General features: G+C 55.1%; 5 protein-coding genes across 5 annotated transcripts; 2 read left to right on the forward strand and 3 right to left on the reverse strand.

Moving 5' to 3' along the window:
* Positions 1-243: 243 nt before the first annotated feature.
* Positions 244-1,029, reverse strand: MAM_00288 (uncharacterized protein; the record flags this gene model as incomplete). Its single annotated transcript, XM_040819087.1, has 1 exon — positions 244-1,029. One exon carries the CDS (start codon positions 1,027-1,029, stop codon positions 244-246), a length of 786 nt encoding a protein of 261 aa, XP_040682352.1.
* Positions 1,030-7,405: 6,376 nt separating this feature from the next.
* MAM_00289 (uncharacterized protein) lies at positions 7,406-7,792 on the forward strand (the record flags this gene model as incomplete). The annotated part of the gene is made up of 1 exon (XM_040819088.1): positions 7,406-7,792. One exon carries the CDS (start codon positions 7,406-7,408, stop codon positions 7,790-7,792), a length of 387 nt encoding a protein of 128 aa, XP_040682353.1.
* A 1,549-nt stretch (positions 7,793-9,341) lies between these two features.
* MAM_00290 (Cytochrome c oxidase assembly protein COX16) lies at positions 9,342-9,866 on the reverse strand (the record flags this gene model as incomplete). Its single annotated transcript, XM_040819089.1, has 2 exons — positions 9,342-9,422; positions 9,600-9,866. 2 exons carry the CDS (start codon positions 9,864-9,866, stop codon positions 9,342-9,344), a joined length of 348 nt encoding a protein of 115 aa, XP_040682354.1.
* A 1,254-nt stretch (positions 9,867-11,120) lies between these two features.
* On the reverse strand, positions 11,121-13,447 carry MAM_00291 (cytoplasm to vacuole targeting Vps64; the record flags this gene model as incomplete). Its single annotated transcript, XM_040819090.1, has 2 exons — positions 11,121-12,299; positions 12,353-13,447. 2 exons carry the CDS (start codon positions 13,445-13,447, stop codon positions 11,121-11,123), a joined length of 2,274 nt encoding a protein of 757 aa, XP_040682355.1.
* Positions 13,448-14,442: 995 nt separating this feature from the next.
* MAM_00292 (mitochondrial genome maintenance protein Mgr2) lies at positions 14,443-15,009 on the forward strand (the record flags this gene model as incomplete). Its single annotated transcript, XM_040819091.1, has 5 exons — positions 14,443-14,503; positions 14,566-14,592; positions 14,648-14,677; positions 14,731-14,821; positions 14,883-15,009. The coding sequence occupies 5 exons, from the start codon at positions 14,443-14,445 to the stop codon at positions 15,007-15,009; spliced, it is 336 nt and encodes a 111-aa protein (XP_040682356.1).
* Between the last annotated feature and the right edge of the window lie 381 nt (positions 15,010-15,390).

The following is a 15,390-nucleotide window of genomic DNA, read 5'->3' on the forward strand; positions in this document are numbered from 1 at the left end:
ACATTAAGTGAAAAAAAAATACAGTAGCTCTCGTAGAATAGATAGTCCTGCCCAAATCCCATTCAATGTCCGTGGTATCCCCCTTCCCGAGCGCCATGCTGAAAAAAAAAAGGAAAAAAAAAGGAAAAAAAAATGCAGGCTTGCCATGGATTAGACACTATGAAAACCAATTCGAAAAAGGATTGTGTCCCCAAGGAGATGAGAAAAAAGATAAAAGAACAAAAGAGAAAGAGAAGAAAAAAGTCAAATGTCCTCTTCCGCATCGCTCTCGTTAAACACGACGCCCCGTCTCTTCCATCCGCTTCGTTTAATCAGGTCCTCCAGGCTATCGAGCGACCTCATGGGCGGCCGCTTGGGTGTAGAGACGCTGCGCTTGTGGCTAAAATTGGGAATCTCCGTCTCCAGGGGAACATGGACCTCGGAGTCGGGTGTCGTGACGACGTCGTCGTCTGCCGAGGAGAGGTCCTGGTCCAGTTCGGGGTCGAGGTCGAGGTCCAGCGTCTGGATGGTGGACTCGGACCAGCGCGAGCGCGGCAGGGGCGGGCGTTTGCTGGCCGGCTGCAGCGTAAAGTAGTCCAGCGGGTTGGACGGCTCCGTCCATGTCAAGGCGTCGTCGCCGCCCAGAGTAAACGGGTGCGGCGGCGGCAGCATCGTCGTCGCCTCGGCGGGGTGGGACAAGTGCAGCGCCTTGGCAACGGTGTAGTCTCCGTCCACCTCGTCGTCGGTAGAGTCGTCCAAGAAGGTCGACACTTGCTGGTGATGATGGCATCGCTCAGGACTGATGAGCGGCCTGTCGTGTAGCCGTGGAGGCGGACTGAAGGTTGGGTGTGAGCTGAGAGGGTCGAGGCCCGTTGGGGTTCGGGCGGATGAGCATGTTCGCATTGTGGCTGTGGAAGACGAGGATGAGAATGAGCTGCCGGACGAAAGGGAGCTTCCGGACAAGGAAATCTTGCGGATGTGCAGGTCCTTGGGCTTGTGTGTCTTTCGCCTTTGGCTGAAGCCATGGCCGATGTTGCCGAGGACGTGCATGACGGGCCAGATATTTTATGAGGACGGTGTCGTTGGAGTGTAGACAGAGATGAAGAGGTTGTATCTCTGATACATGAATATATACCCAGGTGTGTTATGTACGTGTTGGGCTTTGTCGGTTGCGTCGAAGCTGGGTAAATAATAGAGACTTCGGTTTGGATATTGATAGGGCGACCGACACCATGGATGTCAGATGAATCGCAAGGGCGGCCGGACAACAGCAACAAGCGAGAGACACGGGAGACAATGACTGAATGGTCCAGGTTGGGTCTTGACTCTGTTCCGTCTCGCGTTAATACAAAGACGGGGGTAAAGATGTTTTGCGGCCGGGTGCCTGGGGGGGACAGGAGAAGAAAAATGCGAGGCCGGCTCCTTGCGAAGATCAAGTCGACACGATGCAGGAGGAGGAGGAGGGCCTTTTGCTATATATAAGAATGCACTTGCCGCATGCAGGTACGGGAGTTGTCGTACATGGTGTGGATGGAATCAAGTCCTCTTGCCATCACAGTCCAAGTGACATGGAGCATGAGCATGGGTACCTAGCATGCCGTGGATGCCCCAATGCGAATGCACGTACGTCCGTTCTGCGCTCGGTACCGAGTACCTACGCAGGTAGTGTGTACGTCAACATGATGGGCAACCAAGCAAGGCAAGGCCAGGCCAGGCCGGGGCAAGTCAAGGCAAGGCCAGGTGGGTCAGTCCGATGCGTCCCGAAAGAGTCAAGTGGCAGTGGAGTGGAGGCGTGATGACTGCAACCCAGCCCCAGGCATCTGTCCAAGGCCACGGCTCCGCCACCAGCGACGCCATCGACGCCTCGGCCGCACCAGTTAATAAGTCTCATGCTATCTGACACCAGACCGCTCGCGTCGTTGGAATAGTTCCTCGGAAGAGGGGAGTGCAAAGACGAGCGACGCAACATAGTGCACACACAGACAAGACAGAGCAGCCGGTGACGTGTGCGAGGCGCCAAGACCAGCAGCCACCAAGACGAAATTCACATCATCTACGAGGTTAAAACAAAAACCCACACAACAGCCGGACGGTATCGCGGTTGTCCTCGTGTGTCTTCTTCTGCTTCTGCTTCCGCTTCCGCTTCCGCTTCCCCTCCTTTCCTTCTCTTCCCCCTTCTTCATCTCAGCCGGTGCAGTCACGGTCAAGTCAGACTGGAGCTGACCGTGATCCAGAATCGGGGCAGCCCTCGTGAGTCGTCACCAAGCTCAGCTCCTTCTCAGCCGTGCAATATCCAGAGTCCTGGCCGTCACAATTCACGAAACCCCAAGAACCACCTCGCGGTATGCTCGACTCCGTAAGTGGCCCGTGAACGAGCAACCCCCTGTCCGATTGAGGTCATCCGCCTCGTATGATGGTCGCGCTCCCACCAACGAGGGCCACGGCCACAGATGGGCCTTGCTAGGCTGACGGAGCTTTGCATCACCCCCCCGGTCGTTGCCGTAATATTGGGAGCGTTCTGTCCCTGGTTTTCTGAACGTACGCACTAGTACCAGTGGGGAGTAGTCGCGGTAATGACAACCAGACGAAGACGTAACTCTCCAGAGTCCACACAGAACGGACGTCTCAGTTACTGAGGACAGCGATGCTTGTCAACAACCACCCCTGCTGGAATTCGCTTGGCGCTGCGCCATCGTTCGGATCCAATAGCTACGGTTGCTATTGTTGGATTGCCGAAATGTTTCGTTTTGGCACGACTGAATAACGCAGGTACAGGCCGAGCAGGCTGCGGTCGTCGAACTTGTTTCCCGAAATCTATCGCCAAAAAAAAAAAAGTATTTGATTGCAATCTTCCATCTCATTCCATTTCATTACATTACATTTTCAGTTTTAATTTTCCAGCTGATACAGCACGTACCACGACGCCCTGCGGAGCACTCTCTTTCTTTTCAACTTCCCGGACAAGAGACGAGCTGGGGTGCGACAGATGGCCTCATCGGACGATGCCCACCGCCGGCGCCCGTCCATGTCAAGCGGGGAAGCAAAAACTCTAATACACATATATATGCATGTATGTTGTATGTATGGCATGCCCCGAAAGCCAAAAGTCGAGCCACCAGTCACTCCCAGCTGTCACTCGCTACTCCGTAGTAGTCCTAGCTTATCATCGATGACACTACCAATTGACGCCCAGCGTCTAAAACGACACCACTAGTATTCGCTGCATCGACGCGGGATGTTCGGGAATCGGGATAGGATCCTGTCTTGTCCTGTCCTGTCCTGTCCTGTTCCCCCCTCTTCAGAGTTCGCGCCTCTTGTCTGAGCAACCGCGGAACAAGGAATCGTCGCCAGTCAGTGCCGCGATCATCTAGGTTGACCAAGTTGGGGGACTAGGAACCGTGTATATATCCGTATCGAGGCAATTTGCGCGGCACTCGCTGGCGTGGCACTTGAGTTACGGCGGGACTGGCGCCGTTTCTAGATTTCTAGGCTCTGGGGAGTCAAAGTTACAGAGTACCAAGCACGTGCGCATAAAGGATGCCCAAGATTCGCCCGGAGATGCACTCTGGTTTAGGAATAGCCGCGTCTTTGAGAAAACTTGGTTGCCACAAGAAAAACATAGGCCATTGCGGATCGATCAGGGCGGGCGGCGAGGAAGTACAGCCTACCCAGTCCAGAATCCAGATAGATGCTACATTGTACAATGTGTACTCGGTATATGTGTGAGTAAGTTATATGTGCCATGTATGTGCGTGTTTGCAGATATGTAGGAGATGCGTGCATGCTTTGACTTGGACCCCGTCCTTTGTCCGTGCCTGGTGCGTTCAAGACAAGGTCGACAAGATGTTGCGACACTTCATCTCGCGCCCTCCCGGCCCACTTTGTTCTCTGCGCTCACCGTCCTCTGCCGCCTCGGGAAGATGGCAAGTTGGATTCGAAGGCAAGGGAGGAGGGACAACGGACGAAGGGGAAGAAGGGAGGGCGCATGAATGGCAAAACGGGCCACGACGCGAGAGAGTCGCTACCGTCCGTTGTTCCCTCTTGGTCTGTCTGTCTGGGGTTTGGGTTTGTCACTGCGAAAGGTGGAGGTAGGAGCCTGGGAAGGGGGGAGGTGAACAACGAAACAACAAAACTGGAGCTGGAGCCTTCCGGATGGCCAGTACAGAGTACATGCCTCAAGTACTTTGACACACATGCTTCATACTAGATACTTAAGTAGCTAGGTACCTAGATACTTAAGAACGCACATGCATAGTACCACATGCATAGTACTACGTACTTCAGGTACGTACGGCCAGATAGAAAACGACCCCGTCGCTGATTGGTCCGTGTGCGAGGAGCCAGAGAGGTGGCATGTTCCTTTCCTTGCCTGGGGATTTGAATTGTTTTCGTTCGTCGTAGTCTCTTTCCTCGACTTTGCGTTGATTGTCTCGTTCGGGTGTTTGCCTCTTCTCGGCCACAGCGCCGCCACACAGAGTTCCATCGACGGGTTGCATGTGGCGATGGGGAAAATTGGCGAGTGTGCGTGATGGTGCCTGAGGCCGGAACCCACGATCCGACGCTCCGGGGCTGCTCCTACCAGTTGACCCGACATCGGACGCAGCAGTGTCGACGACGCCCGCCAAGCCAGGCGAACTCTAATCGATCGTCTGAGGTGCCTGGGAGCGCGGTCGCTGCTTAACTCGACGATGCTCTGGCACGCTGGCGCGCTGGCCGGTACCTGGTGCTAGTCGGCTCGCGGTGCCTGGTCTCAGTGGTCTGTCTGGTCGCCATGTCACGTCACCGAGCGGCGAGGCGTACTTGACGTAGCGCTGCTAGCTGTTGCGGCCGGCGTCAGCATCAGACGGGGCTGAACTCTGTCTGCATCGCGACTGGAATGCACTTTGCTTTTTTGGGCTTCCTTTCTCCGGGCAGAATAGAACGTGTCTTGGATGTGAACAGTATGGAGCAGAAGCTTTCCTGCTAGTGCTGGTAGCAGAAGAATGGCACGTACTATCTTTCTACGGTGGACCACCAACTAACTGCCTCGTCAAGTGCCCAGGTTCCTTGAGTACCGAGGACGTAGGTTGGTTCCCTGAGCAGTGGTTAGTCGATCCGAATCTGGGATCGGGACTGTCACCAGGGTACGCGCGGCAACGGGCGAGAATGCACGAGCCGAGCATTGGCAGCATAGTATAGTACTCTATTACTATTGCCAGCCAGAGAGCGGTCTCGTGCTTGTGCGCACCCCCATCCATCCATCCCATCGGGCCCTCGACGACGACGACGCAAGCCCCTCGTCTCCGGTAAAAACGGTGCAGTGTGATAAAGAAGTCGCTCGGCACCGCAACCAGGCACGCTAGTGGCATTTCGACCGTCACCGCCGATAGCGTCTGCCCTAAAGACGACCCAGGACCCTGGGTGCAGACGCCCTTCTTCTTTCTCTCTTCCTTGTTTCCTTTTTCGTCTTCTTCCCCGGTGCTCTCCTCTTTTCTTTTTCCACCGCGTATTTGTGGCCAGCACGACCGGCGCGTCCGGCGCTCGGGGTTGGAGATGGAGACGGAAATGGGAATGGGAATGGGACATCAGAGACAAGCAATTTCCCGGGACGCCAGACGACGACGGCGTGGATGCCTGCAGCTTTGCAAGGGTCAATCTGGTTCAATGTTCCGTCGATGCTGTGGGATGCGGCGGCGGGCCGAGGAGTGCCGCCGCACTGGAGGGGCTGAAGGAGGGAAGACAGGAAGGAGGAGATTCGACCAGGGGGGGGCCCTGTCTGATAGCATGTACGGAGTAATTAAGGAAAAAGATTTGGAAGACGGCCAAGAGAAAGAAAACAGAAGCCAGACGAGAAGGGAAGAGAGAGAGAGAGAAACACGCGGCCAATTGCGACCACCGTAAAGGCCACAATCTTTATTCATCCGAGGCGGCCCAGCAGCAGCGTACACCACGGCAAGCTGCTCCCGCAAGACAGCAAATTCCATCAGAGACGAGCGCCAAGTCCGTTCCAGCACCAGCACCAGCAACGTGACGCAGCCCGCGACCGTCAGCTGACCAGGCGACTTACCCACATGCAACGAACAACAGGTCGTCTGCCTCCCTCGCCGCGATGCAAGAGCCCGCATGTGCATCCGCCGTTTGAAGTTTGGGAATCACTGTCCAGCCCCTACCGGCCAATCACACGCGCCGCCTCTGTTCCCCGCAGCACATGACCCCGCCGCTCACATCATTCGTCATGCTATACTCCGTACGGAGTACGGAGTACAAGGCTTGGCCTTTTCGGCCCTTGCAGCGCCTTCTCTCTCGCAGCATTGGGTTGCGTTGCGTCGCGTTGGGCTGCGTTGCGTCGCACTGCATTGCAGGAGCAAAGAGCAGAGTCGCAGCGTATTGATTGTTTCTTCATGTGTCATCTTGTTTCAATCAAGCAAAATCATACCGGGGCAAGGATCCTCCGCCACCCCCCAATCCCTACGGAGTACCGCCAGTGACATGCACGTTCTTGCCTGGCTGCTAGTGGCGCACAGACGCGGTTGCGCGTCGAGGCAGCTCTCACCCGACGACACGTCGCCGGGTCCCCGCGCAGCGGAAACGGACCTGGTCGGCGATGCTAAAATGACTTGTCAGGATTCTTTGATTTTCTGATTGTTTCTTTTTTTTTAGTTGCGGGTGACCAGGTCCGTCGGTCAGTCTCTCTGTCTGTCTGGCGGTGCGTCCTGTCTGTGCTTTTGCTTTTGCTTCGCGGGAGGGCCTGGTGCGTGTGCATTTAGGCGCCCGGGTACCTGGGCATGCACTTTACTTACATTACCGTGACCAGTTGAGCAGGAGCAATTGGGCGTGGACAGGTCCATCCGAACCCGTGCTTGCGCTCTTGCTCTTGTTCGTGCTCGATGCCACGTGAGGTACGAGTTGCCTGGTACATTGACACCTCCATGCCCAAGTACTTGGTATGTTCCCAAGGAAGGGTGCAGGTACGGAGCACGCACCCAAGCTTTCTGCTACGTACCGCATTGCATGTAAGCACCGGCCCGAGGACAAAAACGTCAGTCACACCACACCCGTCAAAACGCCCCGGCTCACAGTCAATACATTGCTCACGGCGAGGAGGGGGAAAACATAATCAATCCAATCCCAACATACGCCAACCCCAACACGGCGCTGGACGGGTGCCACCAGATCAGACACAAAACCTTGTCGCCGCCTCGCCGTCCGTGGTCCAGGGTAGGATCGATCGGATGATCGGTGGATTTCGGGATGTGGTGGTGGGTGGTGGTGGTCACTGGTGCCTGTGGCGTCCAGGTCCAGCACGGCGCTCGACGATGCTGATTGTCATGGAGGCCGCTTCGCTCGCCGCAGATCCGGCTTACTTGGAACGGCAGTCTCGGGCGACGGGGCGGGGAGATTGTGTCAAGTCGATCCGCCCAGTCCAGTCCAGTCCAGTCCAGTCGCCATGGCGGCACGGAGGAACGATGGCGGCGGCGCCCCGATACTAGATACGGCGCATCGAGGCGACGAGCGAGCGGTCAAGGTCCTCAAGGTCCTCAAGGTCCCCAAGATCCGACGGCGCGCACGGCCAAACACCACTGACTTGCAAGTAGCGAGTGCTCAAGTACGCGAGTACCCGGGGACCTTGCCTCGCCGTGCGCGCCAGCCTACCGGGCTGCGTACTCTGTACACGCGCAAATTCGAAAGTGCCAAGTGTCTGCGTGCCCGTCCTCCCGAGCCCCACGGTCCCCCCTCTCCTCTTCCCCGGCAATGGCAATGTTCACGCCTCATCACCAGCCAACGTGCGCGGCTGCCCATTCACGTCCTACATGGCCGTTCCATCATCTCATAGTTTCTCCATCTAGCCTCGGGTCAGTCTGACCGACGCAGGGCCCCCCTCACTCCAGACTCCAGGACCCTCTCCCGAGGAATAATTCAGCACGTACTCTATAGTGTACGTACCTTGATTGTCGAGCCGAGACGCCCTCCTCGCCTCTCATTGGCCTTCAGATCCGCACACTGCGTCATCGCGCCGGTGTCATGGCAGGTCATGTGACACGGTCTGAACGTCCGTCGCTCGCGCTTGTTCCAAGTTCGAACCACAACCACAACGGCGAACCTAATACCGCCATCCCATCCGCGGTCCGCTGCTGCGCACCCATCAGCCGGCCGTAGTGAGCGTCTTGTCCAGCAAGGTTTTAAATCTTCTTTCCTTTATCCTCTCCTCTACTCTCCACCCGGCGCCGAGATGCCGAGCCAAGTACACGCGTCGAATCCGTGCATTTTGCGTCATGGCCGCCGGTGGTGCTGCTGCGCCTTAGACCTTGATCGGTGCGGTTGCATTTTGCCACCGCAGGTCCTGAGTGGCATTTGTCGATCTGTTTCATCCTTCGTCTCGTCCCCTGCCTGCTGTGCCCTCTTGCAAGACACCATCCAAGTTCCGAGCCGACTATACCCACCGTGTTGGTCGAATGTAGCAAGTTGCAAAAATGACTTGTCAAGGTCGTGTGAATGAACAGATACGTCAAGCTCCATTGAATGCTAGATAGTTACTGGTCGTGTGGTAAGCCCATGCATGCAGGCCGTGCCCTCGAATGGCCTCCCGGCGCTCCCGTTGGAAAAGAAAAGCTCGCATGTGCAATGTGCAGTGCGGTAGACTACCCAGTCAGTAACGTATCTAGTGCCAGCTTGACCGCTGTCCGATTTCCCCGACCTTTGCTGGTGCCGCGAGCAAGGGATGGATGCCTCGACGTGTCGACGTCATCAAAAGCCTCCCCCGTTTCATTCCCCGGCGCATATTGCTCAGAGTCTCAGACCACGCATCTTTATGCCTGCAATGCACGTGTCTACTACTCGAAACAACTGCCCCAGCCAGCCGAGCCAGCCGAGCCAGCCGATATACATGATATCCTGCTGCCCGCCCGGCACCCCTGGTTGGTGTGCAAAAGCCACCATCAATCATCACATCACGCTCAATGGCAACGTACTTTTGCAACGCAGGTTCCTAGTTCCTTGGCTGCCCCTCGACCGAGATTCGAACGTGTCACGTACATTCCATTTCAGCACCGACAGCCACCAGCGCGCCGCAAAGTTCCCCTCCGCAGGTTGCCCCTTGTCCCATCCAACTCTGTTGAAAAAGGACTCTGGTGGAGGGCGATCTCACCCAAGTCAATTCCCCCTTGCCAATTCGTAAAAGCCGCCCAACGTCCAGCACGGCACGGCAGGGCAACGGACGGAAATCCTCATTGTAATCGTCCCTCACAATGACGTCTTCCACCGTCCTTTCGTCATGTCCGTCTCGCAGCTGGCATCGCCACGGCCCCCGAGAGGGGAGTCCATCAACAGTACCCGATGCCCCGACGCCGTGGCTCCGGCGACGCGCAATCGCCAAGCTGGGTGCATCACAGAATGCCGTCGTTCTCGCCGGGCAGCCGCTCGACGCGCTTCTGCTCCCAGTCATCGAGATCCCGTCCTGCCAGGCGCTATAGTTTTGACGCATATCCATTCGCATTAGCCACAGTCCCGTCGACTATCCAAAACCACCCAAACGTCTCGGGCGTCGGGGCCTTGGCATGCCCGGCCCATCCCCTCCCTCTCCTCTCTGGGAGTCGTGGAGTGACGGGCCCAGGCCTGCCCCGCGTAGACAGTGTCAGACTTACGTAGTACTCCTCCTTCATGTCCACCCTGCGCGCTGCCCGCCTCACGCCGAGCTCCTCCTCCCTCGTCATCTGCCGGACCTTGCGGTCGTGTCGCTCGTACCGGACGGCCGTCGCGGGAGTCAGGACAAACGAGCCCGCGACGACGACGGCAATGAACGGCAAGCCGAACATGACGAAGGGGTGCTTGTTCATGAGACGGCGGTACTGCGAGCCCACCTTGCTGGCGTCGCCTGCCCCCCGGAACCTGTTGCTCTGGAACGTTGGCATCGCGGTCTGCCGGCGCTCTTTGTGGCGGCTGTCGAATCGGGGTATCGCTGGCGCTTGGCTGGCCTATATGTAATGCTTCCCGGCACAGCAGTCGAGCAGTGTCGTTGTTGGCTGCGCGAGGCTTGTCGCCGACCGCGATGTGGGAACTTGTCGTCGTCGTTGGGTCGTCGTAGAGGACGCTGATGGGACCCCACAGTTTCGCCTGGTCTGTGCACCAACCGCCCAAGCTACCCTGAGGCAAATCAGCCGTCTACCAGTCATAAGCCATCACCACCCAACGGGCACAAGGACAGACGACGAGAGGCCAGAATATAGACGAGATTCCATACCTTCGGCCGCGATACGTGATGGAGATGGATGTTTTCATCATCCGTGATTCTCTCACAACCAAAACAGGAAAATCGTAGGATCAAAATTCCGTATTGTCAACACAGCAGCAGCAGCGATATTGGATCGACAAAGTCTTGATATCTACCCTGCGCTCGGAGCAACAGTTGAAGCTTCCTCTTTGCCGATTAAACTACACTTCAAAAGAGAACCTGCAAAAGAATTCAACCTCCGCCCCGTCCAGAGCACAAGCATGAGAACTGTTCTGTAAACCGTCGCCAGTCACCTACCTCTCTCTGCGGTTGCAAAGCCCCTAGGAGCGTCAGCAAGTCACTCTGGCCGTGGCATCAAATAAAAACCATTGCTTTGTAACCAGGTCTTCATGACGATTGGGACGCTAACCCATGACGCTGACTATGCAAAATGAATTACAACATCCCACGAGTGCCTACACCCAATACCAGTCCACACATCAACAAGTCCAAGTCCGCCGCACGCACCCTGACAGTTTCCCACATACAAAACGTCAAAAAAAAAAAATGAACGCCTGCCCTGTTCGTCCTGCGCAAATGCAAGACTACTTGCGTGTATCATACGGCACCTAACCCGGAGCCCTGGCCCGGTTGTCTGCATTCGATTTGGTACAACCAAAAAAAAAAGGGGGGGGGGGGCAAAAAAAATGTACAAAGGGAAAGAGGGTATGGTCAATCCTGTTATGGTCATCATCTTCTCATGTCGTTATCTCAGTAAAAGGCTATTATGACAGTGTTGTTGTACGCTTCGCCGAACAAGACTGAAATGGTTCCTGTGCCCATGGAAATTAAAGTGATAACGAGCATTATCTTTTTTGCGGCATATGCAGAGGTCATGGTTTCGAATGTAGTGTATATCTCAACATCGTCTTCAAGCATGTCGTGTGTGGCCCCATCATCGCTCTATCCTTGGAGGCGGAGACTGCCAGCCGTTAATGTACGCCATCAAACCCATCCCAATCAGCACCACACCTATCATAGACGCATATGGCAACCCGGCCTGTAATGACTGGTCCCGTGATGCAAGTACTCTTTGTGAAGACAGTGGTGTGATTGTGTTTGCTCTTGACAGGGCTGGTCCATCCTCCATGTCTGCCTTGTGTGTATCGGTAGGACAATTCACCTGGTCGGGGGTTTCTGGACTCCCACGCGTCCTAACCGGAGATGTCTGCTCCGTCACATCTGCCCTGGACTCGACTACCCTTGATTTTGATCTCGAGCGGCGTCTCTCCTCGGCAGCAGAGCGCTTGGCTTCCTCTGCACGGAGCTGGCAGACCATCTCGGCCAGTGATTTTCGGCTCTCATCCCTCTCAGACTCGGCGGACTCGCATCGATGCTTCCACTGCTCGACCTGCCCTCGCATATCTTTCATCTGCTCGTCCATGTTGTCAATTCGAGACTGCAGAGAAGCTACCACCTCACTGACGGCCGTCTCGTCCTTTCGTGACTCTGATTCTTCCGGGATCGGCGGTGGATCCTCTGATTTCTCGGTAACCTGATCTTGAGCCGCCTCGGAAACATCCGTCACGGCCACATCAGTAGGGGCTACGACGAAACCGTTCAACTGTGAATTTGCAGACGCCTCGAGCCGATTCGCGAGATCCTCGGCAAGCTCGCGAGCCTCTCTTTCTTTCTGGAGCATCTCCTCTAGTTCTCGCATCCGCGCTATTTGGGTATCCATGTCTCGCTTTGCATTGTTCAATGCCTCTGTGAGCTGTATAATCTGATTCAAGTTCTCCTGTCGCACCACGGCGGAGTTTGGAGGACCAGGCTTTGGTCTCTCGGTTGGCCCTCGTTTCAATGAGGGTACATCTGGCTTCTCAGGTAGTGGCTGCTGTGGTGGAGGTGCGGGCGGTTCCGAGAAGCGAGTCTTGGCATCAGGCCGGAAAAGAATGCCGCCATTCACTGGAGGTTGCGGCTGCTGCTGCTGCTTGGCCGGTTCGGGCGCTTCGGGTTTCTCCAGGTCCTTAACATCGTCTTTCGTGAGCAGAGTCTTCACGAATTGGTTGGTTCGGCTGAGGTCCTGGCCCTGCAGCTGAGCATTTCTCACTTCGGCCTTTTCAAGAATAGTAAGCTAGTGCGCAATAGCATGAAAGATTTGAGTTTCTAAATAGACGTTCAACATACCGTTAGTCGTTTCAATATTTGATCCGTTGCAATCGGCGCCGGGAAGAAGGTTCGTTGCGGAACCATTCCGTTTCCTTGATTGTTCATGCCGCCGTTATTCAACATTCGACCACCCGTGTTAGGCATCAGGGCGTTGACGTTTGCTCGACCGCGCATCTGAAGAGGCCCATTAGGAATCATCATTGTGCCGTTGGCCGGGTCCAAGTCGCCAAAGTTCATGTCCAAGACATTGTTAGTATTGCTCAAGAATCCGGCATGCTCGACCTTTGCAGCAACTTTGTGATGTACCACCGTCTTTTGATCCTCGCTCACGATATCAATGCCTAGCTCCAAATGATCGGCCGTCTGGAGTTCATGGGGCTCTGATTCGCGATTCTCCTGTGACAGCCGCGTGCCGTTCACAAAAGTACCGTTTGAGGATTTGACGTCTCGAATGTATATCTTGCCATTTCGCTCCGCGTATATTTCAGCATGCTGTCTTGATAGAACCTTGCTGTCGAAAAAGCCATTGGTAGAAGTAGGGATAGTTTTTTGATTTGTCTGCCGGCCAATTCTTAAGGTGTCCGGTGCAAAGGGAACAGCTATGGTTTTTCTCTCGAATGTGCCGTTCAGTGACAGGAGATAAAGGACTGGTTGGCCCGGGGGGTATTGCTCCGCGCCGATCGGGCCGCGCATCATCTGTTGCTGCTGCATCAATTGACTTTGGCCTGATCCCGGCTGAATTCCATTGTGATGTGCAGCCATGCTGTTGGGTCGGCTGGCGGGAAGTCTCGAGTAGTCCGGTTGTACGTCGGGTTTGCTAGGTGGCCACGCCTTCGGTTGCGGTCGCTTTCGAGGACCGGCTGTTGCAGACCACTGACTCAGATCGGAAGCAGCGGACAGCGAAGTGCCATTTGACTGTGAACCATTTGTGGCAACAGATGTGTTTGATGCGTTGGAGGACAATGATGAAGCAGAGTTTGTCCTCGAGAGAGACTTCCGCGGTGCGAACATGCCTCTCACTTCGTCGGGGTCCATCGGGTTGCTGCCGCTAATAGCGCCCCATGCTGGTCGAGAAATCTGAGGGAAGGTCGGAGGGCTGGCTACTGCGGTCATGAGGAAGGCTCAAGCGTATCTTGTCGCGAAAGGGGGCGGGCACACTGCGGAGGGCGTGATGACTGTTGCGGAAGAAAACCGGGGATGCGTATTTCGTCGACTTTGCACCTGTCCAACGCGCTTGGGAGGACACGAAGCTACGACTCGAACCTCTCGGGAACAGAAGTGATGCTTGAGCAATGACCGACTCCCTTGAACGCCAATGGAAGCCCCAAGGTGGATGATTCTGAGATGCCGAGATTTCGTTAGCACGAAGAATAGACTCAGATACGAGGTGTGCCACCATTGGCAGCCCCCCGACAAAGCAACGCGAAAGAGCGACTGCCGGTCGGCCACGTCGGGGGAAATGGCCGGACTTGACCTACCAAAAGAAAAAGCTTGGAATACTGGCGATGGGATCAGGCGCGTTTGTCACAAGAACGCTGGTGTGGAGAGAGCTGAAGGGGAAGATATGGGAATCTGGCGTTGCCCCCGTTCTGTGGTCACCAACTGCTGGGTCTGTTTGGGTGTGCTCTCTGCGTGTCCAACTGTCCAAGCCGGAGCGAGGGTTTGGAGCCACATACAGTGCAGTGCAGCACGGCGCGCGATCGACCACCGCTCAAGGCCCAACACAAACAGTCAGGATATCGTGTACGGCGTCCGCGATGCCTTTCGGTTTACTGGCACCAGTCCAACGGGCATAATTCTCTCATGACTTGTAACATTAGACCCAGTCGCCGGCTCATGATCATGGTTCACGTGATGAAAAATACAGTACAAACAGTTTACTCCACTTAGAAATCAAGACTGTGAGGGGCGAATTGCCCGACAAGCGGAGTAATATTCATCCGACCCACAAGGCAACCCTCGAATCATGTGCTTGGCTGATGGGAGCTTCATCAGTGGGTCGTCTTCACCAGGGAATGGGATTGTAGTTCAAGATTGAGTTGACTCCGGTCTTGTTTCAAGGGAGTCCCGACCTTACGGACGAGCGAGCAACCTCACCAAGAAACAATATGCCTCCTGTCGCAGCAGTCCCCACTGGCAGCCAGCATGGCGCGTCCAACTTTGACAAGCGTATGATTGCATCACGTGTACAGCAAGTAGGAGATCAAAATGGCTAACAACATGGTGTCTAGTCAAAATGGGTGCCATGATGGGTGGTAGTATGTCAAACGAAGGACTTGTCGCGTCTTATTGCTTGCGCTGACCAAAGCATAGCTGTCGGAACCATCATGGGCTTCATTTTTGGTTTGAATGACAATCCGGTTCCATGGTTTGGTAGACATCTAACAACATGACAGGAACTGTAAACATCTTCCGGTATGGCGCTGGTACACAAGGTATCATGAGGACACTGGGACAGTACATGCTTGTTTCTGGCACTACGTTCGGGTATGATAGGCGCTCCCTTGTTTCTCAGTCTACGCGGAAATAACTAATCAGCCTTTTGCAGCTTCTTCATGTCGATCGGTTCTGTCATTCGATCAGACGCCGACCCCAAAATGCACGAACTATACATGCGGGCGCAAAGAAGACCGATAGTAAACATGGCATATCCAGCATGGCGAAATTCTCCTTGATTACAAACCTACTCCGAGAAAACAATATAACCCCCTTGAGTGGCTAGAGATGGACGTATGGAGCGCCTCTCCGACAAGACCTCTTGTAACATATACACATGTAACATGATTCATGCCTACAATATCTAGAACAGGGAAGCTGCTTGTGAAGGTTGAAGAATGACAATTCCTACTGCAAGCGAATGGAGTCTACGAGGTGGTTCACGAAGGTTTTAAAACACCCACTCCCGGCCGAGTCCCACATGACTGTCCTACTTGCGGTTACAAGTCGTGTCGGTTGATTGTTTCCCTGATTTGCGACTGAGCCGAACCGAGATTAATCATAGCCGTGCTCCATGACCGTGACATGGCGGAATTATGAATAGGTCAAATAGGGAGATT

This window comes from Metarhizium album (genome assembly GCF_000804445.1).
Source record: "Metarhizium album ARSEF 1941 chromosome Unknown scaffold_1, whole genome shotgun sequence".
NCBI classification, from domain to species: Eukaryota; Fungi; Ascomycota; class Sordariomycetes; order Hypocreales; family Clavicipitaceae; genus Metarhizium; species Metarhizium album.